This window comes from Homalodisca vitripennis, chromosome 1, assembly GCF_021130785.1.
Source record: "Homalodisca vitripennis isolate AUS2020 chromosome 1, UT_GWSS_2.1, whole genome shotgun sequence".
In the NCBI taxonomy this organism is placed as follows: domain Eukaryota; kingdom Metazoa; phylum Arthropoda; class Insecta; order Hemiptera; family Cicadellidae; genus Homalodisca; species Homalodisca vitripennis.
The window spans coordinates 139,452,422-139,470,479 of record NC_060207.1 but is presented as its reverse complement, the minus strand read 5'-3'; the positions used below and the strand labels follow the sequence as shown (position 1 = coordinate 139,470,479).

The 18,058-nt window shown below is 35.1% G+C and overlaps 1 protein-coding gene across 1 annotated transcript in view; it reads right to left on the bottom strand.

Annotated features, from left to right (window-relative positions):
- Nucleotides 1-18,058, bottom strand: part of LOC124353450 — a 95,294-nt gene that overhangs the window by 25,087 nt on the left and 52,149 nt on the right. The window contains exons 11-18 of the mRNA XM_046803292.1: nucleotides 15,167-15,391; nucleotides 14,136-14,303; nucleotides 13,332-13,435; nucleotides 7,314-7,481; nucleotides 4,523-4,670; nucleotides 3,796-3,915; nucleotides 3,563-3,640; nucleotides 3,359-3,500 (exon numbers count right to left, since the gene is read on the bottom strand). Coding sequence (XP_046659248.1) covers nucleotides 3,359-3,500; nucleotides 3,563-3,640; nucleotides 3,796-3,915; nucleotides 4,523-4,670; nucleotides 7,314-7,481; nucleotides 13,332-13,435; nucleotides 14,136-14,303; nucleotides 15,167-15,391 — 1,153 coding nt within the window. The remainder of the gene's footprint in view (nucleotides 1-3,358; nucleotides 3,501-3,562; nucleotides 3,641-3,795; nucleotides 3,916-4,522; nucleotides 4,671-7,313; nucleotides 7,482-13,331; nucleotides 13,436-14,135; nucleotides 14,304-15,166; nucleotides 15,392-18,058) is intronic.

Genomic DNA, 18,058 nt, shown 5'->3' with positions numbered 1-18,058 from the left:
TGAGCGTATGAATATTGAAAACAAGATTGTTTTCGATCTCGGGAACTACTACTTCTTGCAGCAACCGTAAGTAACTTTCTCAGTTAACATTTCCTTAAAGAAAATAACGACCAATCAGTGCAGTACTCGAAATACCTCCCCTACCATAACATCAGGCACATTGACTTCTGCTAGGATTACGTTATGAGGATTTACATCCGACCAGTAGGCTACACACAGTTATGCCGATAACGCGTCCATTTAGTTCGAAATATTTGGATCAGCCTCTGAGCGGATAGTTATTGTCTCATAGGATACCATTCGCCTATCGGAATTATCCTCGTGAAGCGGTTGGAGTAAAGATGGGCGTTATGGTTTAAATTATAATTGCTTTAATATTCTTTGCACGCTTCATAGTTCAGCAGATGCCTTACGAGTCGATTTACCGGGACTGGCTTCAAAAGCTTGAGTAACTGTCTGTAGGTTTTCTTCTTTGCTGATTAATCGTTGACGACCACACTTCGAGACATTTTTTTTGTTTAACTTCCGCATATACTGTCAAGTGGGTGTCGCGACACCTGGATATTTACCACTAAATTATTAAATTAATTAGCAGTGTTTTTATTATCCTTCCCCCACAACTGAAGGATGTAAACTCTTTATTGGGTTGTAAACATTTTTAAAACACACACAAACAAATAACAGATGAAAAAAAGGGTCACTTTACACTAGCCACTGGAACAGACAACAATGGACTTACTCCGTGTTGCTGCCAACTTAACGTTGCTACGAACCTATCGAAACAAAATATCCCAATTTTTGGTGAAACTGACATATGCGCCACTCTGTATAACAATAAAAGCGTTGAAGTTAGTACTAAGGTGTTTGCACTTAAAAATATCATAATTTTGAAATGGTAATGTAACATTACTTTTTCAGTTTTAATTACATTTCATCTTGTAAATTAAAATTACCAACTTCAAATAATTCATTTTGTTATTTTCAACATTTATAGATTTCAAGATTTAATTTAAAAGGATTAACTTGCAAACATATATGAAGTAATATTCAATGCTGTCACTACTTATAAAACACCGTTGACATAATATTTTTGTTTAATTCAAAATATTTAAACTAATAACTAAAAAAATGTTTTAATTACACTCAAAATTTAAACTAAAGTGTCTTTTTCAGAGGGTTTTACTACTTTACCCTAATAACTGTGTGTTTAACTTATAATTGTAGTATATCCGGCGCATTATGTGATTATTTTTCATCGTCATAGTTATAACCTCTTCAATCCAAGCGATGTCCCTGTGAAAATCTAAAACATATGAAGAGGCGAGCCTGGGACTGACAAGATTAGACTATAACAACTATAGTAGATACTCAGGGTTTCGCGCTGTAATTTACTTTATCTAATTTAAACTTTTGTGTAGCAATAAAAAAAGTTTTGTTATAAAAACAAGGTATTTTAAAATTAGATTATTTTTAATTGATGATCCACTAAAACAAATTTTACATTTTAATTTTACAATAAAATCGTATTATATTGAATCCTGTATTTACCACTAATCATTAAGTTCACCTTTTGAACACTGTAAAAGATAACACGTTTATCAAAATGTTAAGTGAATAATATTTGGATAGCGTTATATAGTAGATATATCCAACTTAGTTATTTCCCAAGTTCTAGTACTAAAATCTAATAAATTACTCCCTCTTTGGAACTCTATTATATCAGACATGGAATCAGAAGTCTTTCTTAGTTCTCTTGGTGTAACCCGTCATAGCTCTTGTGATTCAGCTGAACTGTTGTTTTAAAAAGTGCATTATTATCTGCAGTAGTAAACACTGACGATGCGGGCTTTTCTTTATCACAAACCTCGCTAAAAGCTACATCATGATTGTGTTACTATGCCATAATTATTCTTATATTGTAGTTAAAAAATATACTTTTGATAAACCCCTTAACGTTTGTGTCATATTAACGACATTGAGTTCATATTAATTCAAATATAAAAGAATATGTGTTACGGTGTGAAAATAGATTTATATAATAAAATTTAACATTCGTATTGTTTTAATGAGCCGATGAATTAATATTCGTGTTGATCTGATAGTGAAGACAAGTGAGGCGGCCGCAGTTGGTGCCAGAGTTAGTAGGCTCGCCCCTGTTTGCGTGCTGGCCAAGGCCATTATGATAATAATAGATAATAATTAATAAAGATGATTAAATTTAGGAAACGCGCAATCTTAAACTGCGGTAGTGACAGCCGGCTGGATGAGTATTTAATTATATTACTAGATTAATTAGTTAATACTAAATATAATTTAATTACTAAATACAATTATTAGTACAAGAGCCTATAGAGTGAACAATACATTCGGTTTCCTTTTTTGCCGCTTGTCTTTCGAAGAATCTACAATTGATTTAGTTTATAATTAAAGCTAAATTTGTTGTAGTGTAATTCAGTTACATAGTATTTGACGTCTACCACCTTAACACCTAAACCCTGATATTAATAATTTATTATAAATACACTGTTTAATGTCGTCGACGCCATTAAACAATATACGATTATCAACTGAAAACATCGATTGGTAACTGTGCCTACTGCTGACCGACATTGAGTGGGTGCCTTCGACCTATCACCTATCCCGACACAGGTTCGAACTATCGTCCCAACAGTGCTTTATCTTAATAGCTTTATGTGCATAACGCAAATTAAAAAAAAGCTACGTACCTTATATCGGGGTTTTGGAACGACCTGTTTGACAATGAAATAGTTCACGCTTCAGCCACCGCGACACTCTAGTATTGTCTCGGGCTGTTTCCAGTTCAGGCATTATCTTTTCTTGTCATTACGCAATCGTAAATCCTAGAGAAGATACGTGCCAGGCGGAAGAGTTGTAGCACTCTATAACACTATATGGCTTGAAAATTGATACATGGTTTCCTCTTGTTCCAAGCAGGAACACTGTTGATTTGGAGGTCGAAGGGTACCCTTGTCTGACTGTATGTCTGTCCATCTACTTGTCTGTGTGATAACTCTTGATAAAGGTCCTAGAAATTTGAAACTTGGTACGGGTTTCTCTGAGTCCAATGAAGAACTCCAACAGTCTACCTTGGGTGCACTACCGTATCTTTCGTTGCTTATTGTCGGGTAGTTTTACTGTACTTACCATATAACCCAATTACGCAGCGGAGATCACTGTTTCTTAACATAATTTAGTGTTATTCAATCGTTCATCCTAAACGACATTATCCAAACGTCAGTAGACTAACTATTGTGAAAGGGGAAGAAATATCCACAACTCAGTTTATCGTCAGGAATAATCAACAATTTTATTAAATTCGACAATCTCATGTTCTAACCACTGTCTGTGTGCGGTCCAGGAAATGTTAGTGAACACTGTGAGGTTGTTATGTTTTACACTGACGATGCCGAATATATAGTGAAGACCACCGAAGACCGCTGTCATTCCACCACCACTATCACCCTTCTCTGCTACAGACACTGCAACATTACAGACAGGAAATGTTAGTGATCACTGTGAGGTTGTTATGTTTTACACTGACAGATGCCGAATATATAGTGAAGACCACCGAAGACCGCTGTCATTCCACCACCACTATCACCCTTCTCTGCTACAGACACTGCAACATTACAGACAGGAGATGTTAGTGATCACTGTGAGGTTGTTATGTTTTACACTGACGATGCCGAATATATAGTGAAGACCACCGAAGACCGCTATCATTCCACCACCACTATCACCATTCTCTGCTACACACACTGCAACATTACAGACAGGATATGTTAGTGATCACTGTGAGGTTATTATGTTTTACACTGACGATGCCGAATATATAGTGAAGACCGAAGACCGCTGTCATTCCACCACCACTATCACCATTCTCTGCTACAGACACTGCAACATTACAGACAGGAGATGTTAGTGATCACTGTGAGGTTGTTATGTTTTACACTGACGATGCCGAATATATAGTGAAGACCACCGAAGAACGTTGTCATTCCACCACCACTATCACCCCATTCTCGCTACATACACTACAGAACATTACAGACAGGAAATGTTAGTGATTACTGTGAGGTTGTTATGTTTTACACTGACGATGCCGAATATATAGTGAAGACCACCGAAGAACGTTGTCATTCCACCACCACTATCACCCCTTTCTGCTACATACACTACAACATTACAGACAGGAAATGTTAGTGATTACTGTGAGGTTGTTATGTTTTACACTGACGATGCCGAATATATAGTGAAGACCACGGAAGACCGCTGTCATTCCACCACCACTATCACCCCTTTCTGCTACATAAACTGCAACATTACAGACAGGAAATGTTAGTGATTACTGTGAGGTTGTTATGTTTTAAACTGACGATGCCGAATATATAGTGAAGACCACCGAAGACCGCACGTGTGCACATTATTGCACCCACAGAATTAAATAAATGCCATAATCTAAATATGTTCTGCTAAAAACTTCAAAGGCTAATATAATTACCTGCGTCTTTATTCCCGCAGAATTTGTCGAATGCCAAAATTTGAGGCAATCTTCTGCGACAAACCGCGTTGTCAAGTACTGTCAAGGTGTTGCTTAATAGAGTCTCACTCTCACTGCCATGCGAATCTGTTTTTCCCCATCCTACTACCTGAAAAACACCACAATATATTACGAGATCAAAGTTCCATTCGAACAAGGTTGGCCATGTACTTAGAAAGGATAGAATGAGGAACATAACATCATAGAATTATTTATCGCCTGTATAGAACTGTAAGTGGTAGGATTTAGTAAAGATCGATCAATTCTTGTGGAGGAGCACGCACCATAATCGAAATTGATTTTGTCTATGTGGAATTAAAGTTTCGTATCTATAATATCGATATTTAAATGTCTACGACAGAACCTTAAATCGTATACTTGATGAAATTCCATATTATTTGCAATCCAAAGAAAATATCCCATTGCCACCCATGACCCAGGCTTTGAGTTTCCTGCTTTTTCAAGCTAGACTATGAGATTTCTTCGAACTTTAATTACTAATAGCAGTTATATTTAGCTCGATGTACAAGACATGTTGATTTCTAAATTAGTTGGTGAAGATGCATCTTTTGTTAAAAGACTAGGCTCAATCGTTAAGCCGAATGCAGCGAGCAGAAATGAAAATCTGAGATAAGAATGTAACATTAGAAATTCACCTTACCGTGATCGATAAGTAATGACGGAGTTCACAGCTTCCGAACATAGTAAAGCGAAGTTGTTTTTCTTATGGTGATATGTTTTTTTTTACTTAGGCAAGTCAGAAACGATGATGACGTATATCTTTTCTTGTGATGTCCTTTTGATTTATTGCTTAATACTATCATATAGGCATGAGCTAATGGATGTGGTTTTAGTCATGGACGTGTTGGACACTTAAATCTATTTCGTTCCATTCATACACGATAAAAAACATATTTGCAGTTATAATGACCGAGTGTAAAATCAAATCTTTTGCATATCTGGATCTTTGAAATTTTTAATGTTATCTATAGAGTTTCCGATTGTGAACTACTAGATCATGTATGGAATTGAAGTGTTGGCTATTATTATGAGCATATTCTATAATGGAAGGTCGGTGGCAGCCGTATTTCTCACTAAAACTATGCAAAGTTGCACCAAAAATACCGACGAGAATAGTCTCAGTTCTCCGGATCAACAACTAGATTATGTTTTTCAGATGGGCTGAAGAGCTGTTCGGATCACTGATGAGCGAATTCGATGTTTTTAATATAATTTAAAAAATAATAGTGAAGCAATGGCGAAGTTTTGAAACCTGGTCTTTATGTATAAAACAAAGACAGTATCTAATTACATTACATTCATCAACTTTTGCAGGGAAAATAAAATTTTAAATCGTATTTTAATGAAAAGCAATGAATTACTGAAAAACAAAAATCGTTGTTTTCACTGCGTTTTTGAAGCATCGGAATAGAATAAAGTACTAATATTGGGATTTCTACTAACGATCACACACTTTTGTCAAATCTTCAAAACCTAAGATACGAAAGGGAACATTTCGCAATTGATCGAGGGCCCCGAGTGATGGCCTTGTTGCAGATAGTGTGAAATCCTTGCTATCTGGAGACGTGGAATAAATAGATAAATAGGAGAATGTAAAAATACAGATTACTAATATAATTCTCAATATGTTAATAAGTGATAATGTGGGTATTTAAAGTCGGAGTTCCGATGATACCCTCTTCTAGAAGTCGCAAAAAACCAGTTGTGGATATCTGAGATGGAACATTATGCAGATATCGAATTTTGTTCTCATGACGATTAAACAAATTTGAACTATGATAAATTGGTGATGCCGAACTGCAAGATGGCGTCTATAAGGACATCAAATGGTGTGGTCTGGACCAATGGTGACATTTCTACAGACAAGCATCGTGACATCTCTACAGACAAGCATCACGCAGCTTGTGCCTTGCACAGTCTCTTTGAGCGGCACCAGGTATACTCACATATCCTGTTACGTTCTTGGTGATATCGAAGCGCATGGTGACATCTCTACAGACAAGCATCACGCAGCTTATGACTTGCACAATCTCCTTGAGAGGCAACACATATACTCACATATCCTGTTACGTTCTTGGTGATATGAAAACGCACGGTGACATCTCTACAGACAGGCATCATGAAGCTTGTGACTCGCACAATCTCTTTGAGCGGCACCAGGTATACTCACATATCCTGTTACGTTCTTGGTGATATCGAAGCGCATGGTGACATCTCTACAGACAGGCATCATGAAGCTTGTGACTCGCACAATCTCTTTGAGCGGCACCAGGTATACTCACATATCCTGTTACGTTCTTGGTGATATCGAAGCGCATGGTGACATCTCTACAGACAGGCATCATGAAGCTTGTGACTCGCACAATCTCTTTGAGCGGCACCAGGTATACTCACATATCCTGTTACGTTCTTGGTGATATCGAAAGCGCATGGTGACATCTCTACAGACAGGCATCATGAAGCTTGTGACTCGCACAATCTCTTTGAGCGGCACCAGGTATACTCACATATCCTGTTACGTTCTTGGTGATATCGAAGCGCATGGTGACATCTCTACAGACAGGCATCATGAAGCTTGTGACTTGCACAATCTCTTTGAGCGGCACCAGGTATACTCACATATCCTGTTACGTTCTTGGTGATATCGAAGCGCATGGTGAAATCTCTACAGACAGGCATCATGAAGCTTGTGACTCGCACAATCTCTTTGAGCGGCACCACATATACTCACATATCCTGTTACGTTCTTGGTGATATCGAAGCGCATGGTGACATCTCTACAGACAGGCATCACGAAGCTTGTGACTTGCACCTTTTTCTCGAGCAGGACCAAGGCGATGTCCCAAGCGTATGTGGTAACAGCTCCCTGATATTCAGGTGGGAGACGTATGAGGGAAACCTGTACAAATGTGGCGTTATTAATATAAACTAATGATTATTGAAGAGGCTATTTATTGTATAAACACTGTGATAAATCTTAGTATTTAAACTAGATCCCATGTGCACTATAGATGGTATTAGTGAGTTTATGATATTAACTTTAATGGAATTTAATGTTAAGGATTAGGTTACACGTAAAATATTTAGCCGATAGTTTTAAACCTTGTCACATGATATAAAATAGTAGTTATGATATTTTTTGAGGTACTTTCCAATACTATCATATATATATATATACAGGGTGTATATTATGTCTGGAAACACCCAAATATATCCTTTAATAATTTAAATATAAATTTGAAACCTCTCACAATCGTGATAGAGATTGGGCATCTACTTTTTGGAACAATGTTTTGTTATGTCACACCAACGGGGGGCGTCCCCTGCCGAGGGTATCGTGAATATTCTTAATGGAAGCCTATACCTTGTGATACATAATTTTAAAGGTAATAGCTTACTGAATTGAATGCCACAAACCGCATCTCAAAGGAATTATTCTATCAGAAAATAGAGCATTTTTAGTATTGAAAATTTACTGATGTTCAACAATGTAATTTTAACATGGTTTCTTGCCACAAAATGTGTTACACTAATTTTTTAGCATTTTTTTAAATGTTCAATTAAATAAAACAAAAATTTCATTTTAAGCTGGTTCTATTAGCACAAATTTGCCAGTTTTTATTACAGTACAATTATGGAAATACTTATGTTATTGATTTCTTATTACAATTAAAAAATAATGTATGCTGTTAGAAAAGTCTTACAACAAACGTTTTTACCTGCATTTGGTGTCAAAAGCAATTGTTCGAACTGTGTTCCTTCTACGGTTTGACAATGAGCCAATCTTGTGTAAAATGATTCGACAGAGTTGCCTAACATTTCTTCAGTTATCAAAGCAATCTCCTCTATAATCCTGTTTCTTAGGTCTTCCAAATTATGAGGCTTTCTTCTATAAAACATTGGATTTTAAATGACCCCATAGGAAATAATCGATTGGTGACAAATCCGGAGATCTTGGAGGCCATTCGATTTCTCCTCTTCGGCCAATCCATTTATGAGGAAACCTTAAATCCAAATACTCTCTTACCTGTCTCCCATAATGGGGTGGAGCACCATCCTGCTGAAACCATACATTATCAAAGTATTCTCCTGATTGCAATTTGAATAGCTGGGATTATTTCATTTTGGAGCATATTGTAGTAAAGTTCGGCATTTAAATTTCCATTGATGAAAAAGGGTCCAACAATTTTGTTACCTAAAATTCCACACCATACGTTCAGTTTTTGTGGTTGCTGTGAATGGGACTCAGTAATCCAATGTGGGTTTTCACTAGCCCCAGTAACGGCAATTGTGCCTGTTTAACATTGCCATTTAGGAAAAAAGTTGCCTCATCAGAAAAATAGTATGTTGGTCAGAAAATCTCTATTGTCATCACATTTGCGCATCACAAGTTCACAAAACTCAACTCTTCTGTCGTAATCATCCTCACTTAACTGTTGGACTAAATGAACTTTAAATGGTTTGTATTTATTTAATTTTTCAAAATCTTACTCACAGACATAGGGTGCAATATCATGTTGCTGTGCAGCTTTTCTGAGCGATGTATGTGGGTCTTCAATAAATGTTTGCAAAACATCTAGTGCATGTTCTTCATCTGTTGCAGATTGTATCCTACCCGACTTTGGCCGATTACGTACACTCCCTGTCATTTCAAAACGTTCAATAGTTTTTGATATTGTTGAAACACTTATGGGATTCCTTTCTGGGAAAGTGTCATTAAACAAATTACAAACTTCCCGATAAGATCTTTGACGATCGCCATATCCTCGCATCATCAACAGAGTAATTCGTTCTCTTTCAGACAATTCCATTAAAATGCCAAATAAAAACTGAACTACTGTAATTAGATAACTTGTTGACAGCAATGCTTCAGAGACACTGATTAACTCGACAGGAATGATATGACCTTTGTCCATTTGTAATTTCCCAAGCTTAGACCTGTTAGTGAAAGCTCCATGCTCAACAAACTGAAACCTGTAGACCAGATGATTAATAACACAATAATGTTTCTCATAGGCTAGTGACCTTTGTCTCTTTAAACCTTCCTGCTGACTGGAAAACACCAAGTACAGATTCATAAGTAATCAGAGAAAGTGACTCATAAGTTTTATTCATTGTAATAAAAACTGGTAAATTTGTACTAATGAAACCAGCTTAAAAAATAAATTGTTTATTTTATTTTTAATTGAACATTTAAAAAATGCTAAAAAATTAGTGTAACACATTTTGTGGCAAGAACCATGTTAAAATTACATTGTTGAACATCAGTAAATTTTCAATACTAAAAATGCTCTATTTTCTGATAGAATAATTCCTTTGAGATGCGGTTTGTGGCATTCAATTCAGTAAGCTATTACCTTTAAAATTATGTATCACATGGTATAGGCTTCCATTAAGAATATTCACGATACCCTCGGCAGGACGTCCCCCGTTGGTGTGACATAACAAAACATTGTTCCAAAAAGTAGATGCCCAATCTCTATCACGATTGTAAGAGGTTTCAAATTTATATTTAAATTATTAAAGGATATATTTTGGGTGTTTCCAGACATAATATAAACCCTGTATATATATATATATATATATATATATATATATATATATATATATATATATATATATATGATGTATTTCGTATATACGAAAAAAGTGCTTGACCTTTTTTGTAGATATAATCATTGTCTAGTTATAAAAAATTTAATTTTTAATTTACAACCAATAGTTCGACCACTACCGCCTCCAGAAACAGAAATCTCATGTAAAAATTACAAAATATTTGAATATAAACGAGTTTTTCAGCCAAACCATTGACGATAGGACAAAAAGTAAGTGAAGTCTTTTTGTAGATCACTTGATTTTCTGCTTCCAGTACTACATCTATTTTGGGCTACGATCAACGGTTTGGCCGCTATGCAGCCCGGAGTCTAAAATTTCACGTGAAAATTACGCCCCCAGGCCCCCAAAGTGAGTGCTTAAAAATTCGGGGATTAGATAGATTTGGTGATTGGTTAAATTCGCATATGAGGTTTCATGTTCCCTGCTGCATCCGATTCGGAAAATCGTACGGGTGATAATGCTTCGCTAACGCTCAGCCAAATTAAGTGTGGTATATAAAAATAAACAATGGATTTCGGCGAAAAATTAAGTGACTTGTTAGCAAATTTAGGAGAGTACTTTTCTGGGAAATGTGTGTCTGTGCTACGAAAATATGTGTACAGTAATTTTTTCAAAATAAAACGTTGATCTGGGGGTTTATATTACTTAGGAAACTATCATTCAATATCAGAGTGTTGACAACGAATCACTATTTCATTAAATTAATTAAAAAGTACTCTGTCCCTATCTATTATTGACGCTTCGCTGACGCTCAGCCAATTGACGATGTAGGGTTGTAGTCACTCGTTAACGTAGTGACACAAGTTAAATCCGGAACTAGAACGGATTGCACAAATTATAGTCGCATCATATTTACAACTCCTAAAATTGCTAATTACAACCAAGATTTTCCATTAAGAGAGATTTTAGGGCTCGTAAGGATATACGACAAAAAGCTACCTAACCTTTGTTTCAGATCTCTTAGATTGTCTAGTTATTGAAAATTTAGGATTTAAGTTATGACCAATGGTTCGGCTGCTACCACCTCCAGAAACAAAATTCTCACGTAAAAATTATGAAATAATTCCTTTTAAACAGGTTTTCCGGCCAGACCATTTAGGATAGGGCAAAATGTTACGAGACTTTTTTGTAGAACACGTTATTTACTAAAACTTATTAAATAACGTGTTTTGAGCTACGACCAACCGTTTAGCCGCTATAACGCCCGGAAAGTAAATTTTTAGGCGAACATTTCCAAATATTTTCACTTAATCGGGTTTTGTGGCCAAACCAATGGAGATAGAGTAAAAAGACAATTGACCTTTTTTGTAGACCGTCTCATTTCCTAAATTTAACTTCTGTTTATTTTGACCTCCAACCTATGGTTTCGCCGCTATTGACCCCAAAACAAACTTTTCACGTAAAAATTACAACAAAATTGCACATAATCACGTTTTTAGGCCAAACCAATGGAGATAGGCCAAAAGTTATTGGACCTTTTCTGTTGATCGCGCAATTTTCTAATTTGATGGGTCAATCAGATTTGAGCTACGAGCAACCGTTCGGCCGCCTTCATGCTCGAAACATTATGTTTAGCGAAAAAATCTGTGGAATGTCAAATATTCGAGCATTTTGTCGCTTAACCATGGAAGATACAGCAAAAAGTCACTGGACCTTTTTTGTAGTCCACTTCATTCCTGACTGGAGATTTTTCGTCAGATCTGAGCTAACTCCAACGGTTCGCCCGCTATCGGGCTTACAAAAAAGGCCTGCAAGGGTAAAGAATGCGTCTTTTTTTTGCGAACTTTTTTGAGGGATTTAAAATTAAAAATTCCCGGTTTTCAGACTTTTCCTCTTGGTTATACGGCAAAAGGTACCTGCGTGCCAAATTTCAAGTTTCTAGCACTTCTAGAAGTACCTTAGAATTTGTATACGTGAGTGAGTTACACATGCGGCTGTATATTCTTAAGGCCATAGAAATTACCGCTATACTTTTCATAGTATATTGTTAGAGAAGTATTAATTTATTAGAAAGTTTTATTGCTGTTAAATACGTTAGTTTTCGGCCATATGATAAGAGATTAATAGGTATAAAGAAGAGTTTAAATTTTAACAAAACTATTTCAATTGTTATTTATTATTTCGAAGACTATACTTCAGGCCCCTGTACCAACCTATACAGATTGCGCAGTTAACTGTTTTAGTTAACCTCATTTTAAATTTCGTAAAATTTTCCGGAGAAACCCCTAATTAATTGTTAGGGAATAGAAGCTATGGAAGGAGGTTATGCACAGTATGTTATTTTAATATTATACTAACATTTTACTCAACCGCCTCCAATCGTATTTAATTAATCTGGACGTATGGACATCTCGCTCCAGAAAGCCTGTGGTCTTTAAATGTTCTCACAGTCTATTCTACCTATTGACTATTAGGGTCACCCAGTTGTCTTGATAACCTTGGTTGACTTCTAATCTCTGCTTTTGAGTAAACTGGAAGGAAGATATCAGCCATCAACTACATCTGGTTCCACCAGACCTCTTGAAGATTCTACCCTCAAGAAGTTCATGCCCCTTATAAACATCTGGTCTTCTAGTATTTAGGCAAAATAGTTACATCGTACCGAATTTTAGCAACAGTTTTAACAAAGTAAAACCGTCCACAAGAACAAAATATTGAATACCCCCATCAAGGAAAGATGTACATTAAAAAGTTATCTGAACACATTTTTTATAATACTACGATGAGTACCAGAAGAAACTGAATATTACGAGAATGACTGAAGAATCTTAATACAACAATGAAAGAGGGCTAAGGCAGCTTCAAAAAGGTGTGTGAAAAAATATTTTGCGTGTGACTCCAGATTAACTTTTGCGTATACTCTGGCAATATTTAAGGAGGACAGCTTCATTTAATGGTAATGTAAATGCAGAAACAAAAGTTTACGCGTTTTTTATTAAAGAGTCATAAACATTTTTTAACTTAGTTCAGCGCTAAATATTATTGTGATTGAAGACCAACAATAATTTGATTAAAAAGTGAAATTGAAAACCAAAATATAACGTTTTACATGTTTGCAATGGTGAAATCCGAGTTAAATAATAATTATAACTAACTGTTGTGTTACTTTTAATTTTGAGATGTTAAAGCTCACATTGCGGGTCACAGCGAACTCTTCGTGTCTATCCCAGGACCGGTAGTACTTCCCCAAAGATACTCGTAGATCTCTCGGCTCCAGGATAATAACACAATGCGCAGCTTGAAAGCCAACACAATTCAAGTTAAATATCAATAGAACACATTTCACGACTAACAAAGTACGTAAAGCTAAAACTTCAATAAATTAGTAAACTAAAATCTGGCGTTAAAATGTAAGAAAGCTGTTAGTCTTAAATAAAATTACTTCAACAAACACACTTTTGTAAAATTAACATTGGAACTTTCTAACTTTCTAACATATAGAAGTATATTTTTAACCATTTTTATCATATAATTTTTAAGTGTTACACGGAGTCCAAATTATGGAAGTTCCGCTTTTAAGGATAGGCTACTTAATTTAATTGTTTTGAAATTCCATCCTTTCGACCAATCCTTTCGATAGCATTAAAAGCGTCCATGTCATTCAAGGGTGTACTGTAATAAGATTAGGTGACATAGGTATTCTGAAATCATTCACCTTACTTTTAAAACATCATTAAAATCCACTTTAAGGTCTCTGTTTGAGAAGAATACGTCTTAATTCTTGGAGATTAACTAATAATAGGTATTTCAAAAGTACAATGTAAGCTTCTAGAAGCCTCCGGAAGGTAAGTTTAGATCATGTCGCTCCTGCTGAGTTGGAAGTCACGTGTGCTGTAGTAATGATTTAAATATTGAAAGTTTAGGCTATGTTATAACTACTTTATTTGAGTATGTCTAGAAATTAGTAACTAGCTTTTCACACCACTAGTAGGCGTACCTGTTAATACTAAGCGTCTTGATATCAAGCTCCCGCCACAGATATGATTCCATGTGCCATCACGTCTTGTGTAAAGGCCCACATGCCAAGGGAATACTCCAAGGGGAGTGTCCTTCCCATCCACAATTGTCGGGATTATAACATCACTGCCTTTAGAAACGCCACAGTCTGAAACAACAAGTATATGGAATGATGGGTGATACACGGACTAGTTGATTTATAGTAAACATTACATTTCCATGGTAGTTTTAAACTACTCCTCAGTTTCAAATTCATTATTAACAGATAATTTAAAGAGATAACAAGATTACTGAAAGTTTCAAAATCAAATACGAAACAACGCGACGTTCCGAGGATGGCAATCTATGATCTTTATCTTCTTCAGGTGTCAATTACTAGGTGTTAAAAATCGAAAAAGTTATTGGATTCGAGCCTCCGAAACGTCGGTTTTATAACTAATAACGATAATTAATGTTCGTAATCATACTATTCATTGGGATATATGTGTTTTGACATATGGTTTTTGCGAATATACTTCATATTTATAATAGCACCAACCATATCAGTCTACACACCTCACACCATACCCACTACTATATTCGCTGTTCTCTAAAAATATAATGCACAATTTTATCATTATTTATTCTGTACCGTAGAATAAATATGTATTTTCATTTATTTTGGTGACTGTAGTTGAATCAGCTGCACGGTTAAATCGTTATTTTGTTACCTTTTGCTTGATTCATATGATAAATACTCTATCATAGAAATATCAATTAGCTAGTACACCATTTTGTAGATTATGCTTATGTATTTGAATTATTAAACTGGCAGTTTTAATGAATATTTTAAACCAGTAATTGATGCTTAAATACCCCAATCTTGAGATGAGTATAGATCCAGATAATTCGAACACGCAGAGTGGTTATTTTTCAATCAATGTTTTACGGATGACCTTTTTCGCAAGTACCTTTAAACCCCTCTAAAAGCCTGTAAAACCTGTTCTAACTTAAATAATGTTTAGTACCAACCTGGTTTACACTCTGGTAACACATAGGACCACCTTCCATTCTGCTGGCAAGTCAAAGTACGCTTGTAGACTCCAGCGGCGGTCAGACTAGGATACTCTGAGTAGCTGGGCCGACACTGGTACACGGCCGTGGTGTCGGGCAACATTGGCTTGCTGCAGTCCACTCTTGTGTTGCCGTACACGCAATGCGGATATACTGAGTCTGACTCCAATGGCGGACACAGCCCTGGAACATTGAACATATCGGTGTCAAAACTTGGTTGAATACGATAGAAGCATAATTTCATAATTATGAAATATTTATCATATATATATATATATATATATATATATATATATATATATATATATATATATATATATTTTCCAATATACCAGTAGTTAATAAATCAAAATATAAATGATTTTTTATACAGATAAGGTCATAAGTAAGTAGTTCAGTTGGGATTTTAAAACAATTCCTAATAAATTAAAAACCAGTAAAGTAGGCATTCAATTGATCATTCATTCCCTCTGCATAAACAAACCGTCTGTAAACCTTTCAAACATTAACCTGAACCTGCTTTCCAATGCTTCAAACCGGTATGGTATAGAATTTCAATATTGAATCCATTGGAGTTAATTGTGTAAAGACACAGGTCTGTATAGTAAATAGTTTATTTCATTTAGTATTATTATTGTGTTATATGTAATTTCATCTAGTTCTTTTCTTTTACTTTGATAGTATTATAGTATTTTAAGAACTTTAATTAATGTTTGTGATAATAATATATTTAGTATTGTAATGGTTCTTAAATCTTACTATTTCAAGGTAGAGATGTTAACGTGATACACTAGAGTTCTATTTAACCGTATTTTATAGTGCCGAGGTAATTTGGTTGCACTAAAACTCGGATTTCATACCGAAAACGTGTATTTGCCTATAATCTACAAGGGTTCTCCAATAATATAATTATTAGGATGGACTGCCCTTGCAGATGCATAATTCTACATTAGAAATACATTTAAATTGTGTGCAAAATTTTGTCTTACGGTCGTTATTTATTTATGTAAGTGAAACATCAACAAAATATTCCTCAGAGATGATTTACATAACTCAGAAATACTTTGTGAAAATCTATTGAATTTGACTTATGATGGCCAATTTTTAGTGGACCTCTAAATAAATCATTTTAATACAGTGGCTAAACTACACGAAAACTACATAGTATTATTGGACTTGGACCAGGATGGTTATTTTAAAATCAAAATCCGTGTTTTGCATCAGGTTTGCAATTCGAGATATATTGGCCCTTCACAATTGCGAAAACAAAAACCTACGTGCTGAATGAGAGGTTAAACATCAACTCACATTCAATACTCAACGCAAAAATACAAGTAAAGAAAGACCGCCCTCGAACAATTATTGATCCTTATCCAGCTGATAACGACAGTGATAGCGGCCGTGACCTATGTACTGTTGCAGTCCCGTACCTGTCCGTGACCGTGTTCGTGTATATATCCGTGTTTGTGGTTTTAATTTATGATGACGCCCAGTGCTGAATTGTATTATTGCTTTGACAATGATGTAACAGCGAAACGAGTAAGCACCATATTATCCTTGGGTTGCTGACTAAAGGTATGTAAAAACCTATTCTATATAGTTATTTTTATTCTGTAATTATGTAAGGAATACAATTATGCAATAGTAAAATTAGCATGGCATGTATAGTGAAAATTATTAAAGTTGAAGTGAAGATTGGTTTTCCAAGAATGTAAGTATTTTAGAAGGATGGGTTTAGTTCAACAAAACTAAACATTTACAAAATTAATATATTAGACTTCTCTATTTAAAAATTATTCTACTCACAGACTTTAATCGTTTTGGTTCAAGATTAATTCATATATTCAATACTCCGAATTAGACTGGACTGGATGATTAGTTAAAAATAGCAAACAAGAGCCAAACTTAAGTCTTCATATTGCGCCTACGAGTCACTCTGACGAGTCGGGCCTACTTTACGGTAACAGAGGTTTTTGAAGTTTAGAACTAAACTAGTCTAATATAGTAGCTCGATGATTTGAAAATGCAGCTTAATTACGCTTTAGTTTTATGACTCGAAATTTATGTATATTTATGAAGCATATCGTTAGTTTTTTTTGTTCACTGTACTTATTATGACTTGTCATATGTTTACTTAAGTATAGCTCTAGTGTTTTAAACTGATTTTACAAATAAATAAGAACATCGAGAATGATAACGAAATGATTACGAAATAAGATAATTTAACAAGTAAGGTAACGTGAAATTATTAACAAGTTAGCAGCCTGTAATGCCAAAGCCATATTGATCACTATTTAGTTAATCATTGATTGGTTAAGCTGTAGCCAACCACATTACTATATCCGGTGTAAACCAGACAACATGATAGTCATTACATTAGCCGCTTTAGCCTAATAGTTATAATTTGTATTTTGGTTATATATACTTAATGATTTGCATTTAACTATTTTTAATCCCTGATAATACGGAAAATTTTACATGCTACGAATAAACTTTATTCAATATGTATGTTTTGTTCGGCCCCTTTAAACTATCGATCTTGGAAATTTAACACACGTATGCTGCACACTATATATAAATGGCACTGCGTAATGTGAGGGAATATAAAAATACATCTTGAGGATTTATTCAATTAGAGGCAAAGGCCAATGAAAGCAAAACTATAACCAGAAATCAAGTTATAAAGAGTTATGCATATTTTGGCTGTTATAAAATTTAATTTGTCCATCAATATCTAGAAAGATTATTTTCCTGCAAATACTCAAGAGGTAAAGTATGTTAAAACATCAAAGAAATTGTGTTATTAACCCCGACCGTTCTTTTATGTTTAATAACCCACTTGTTCGTTTG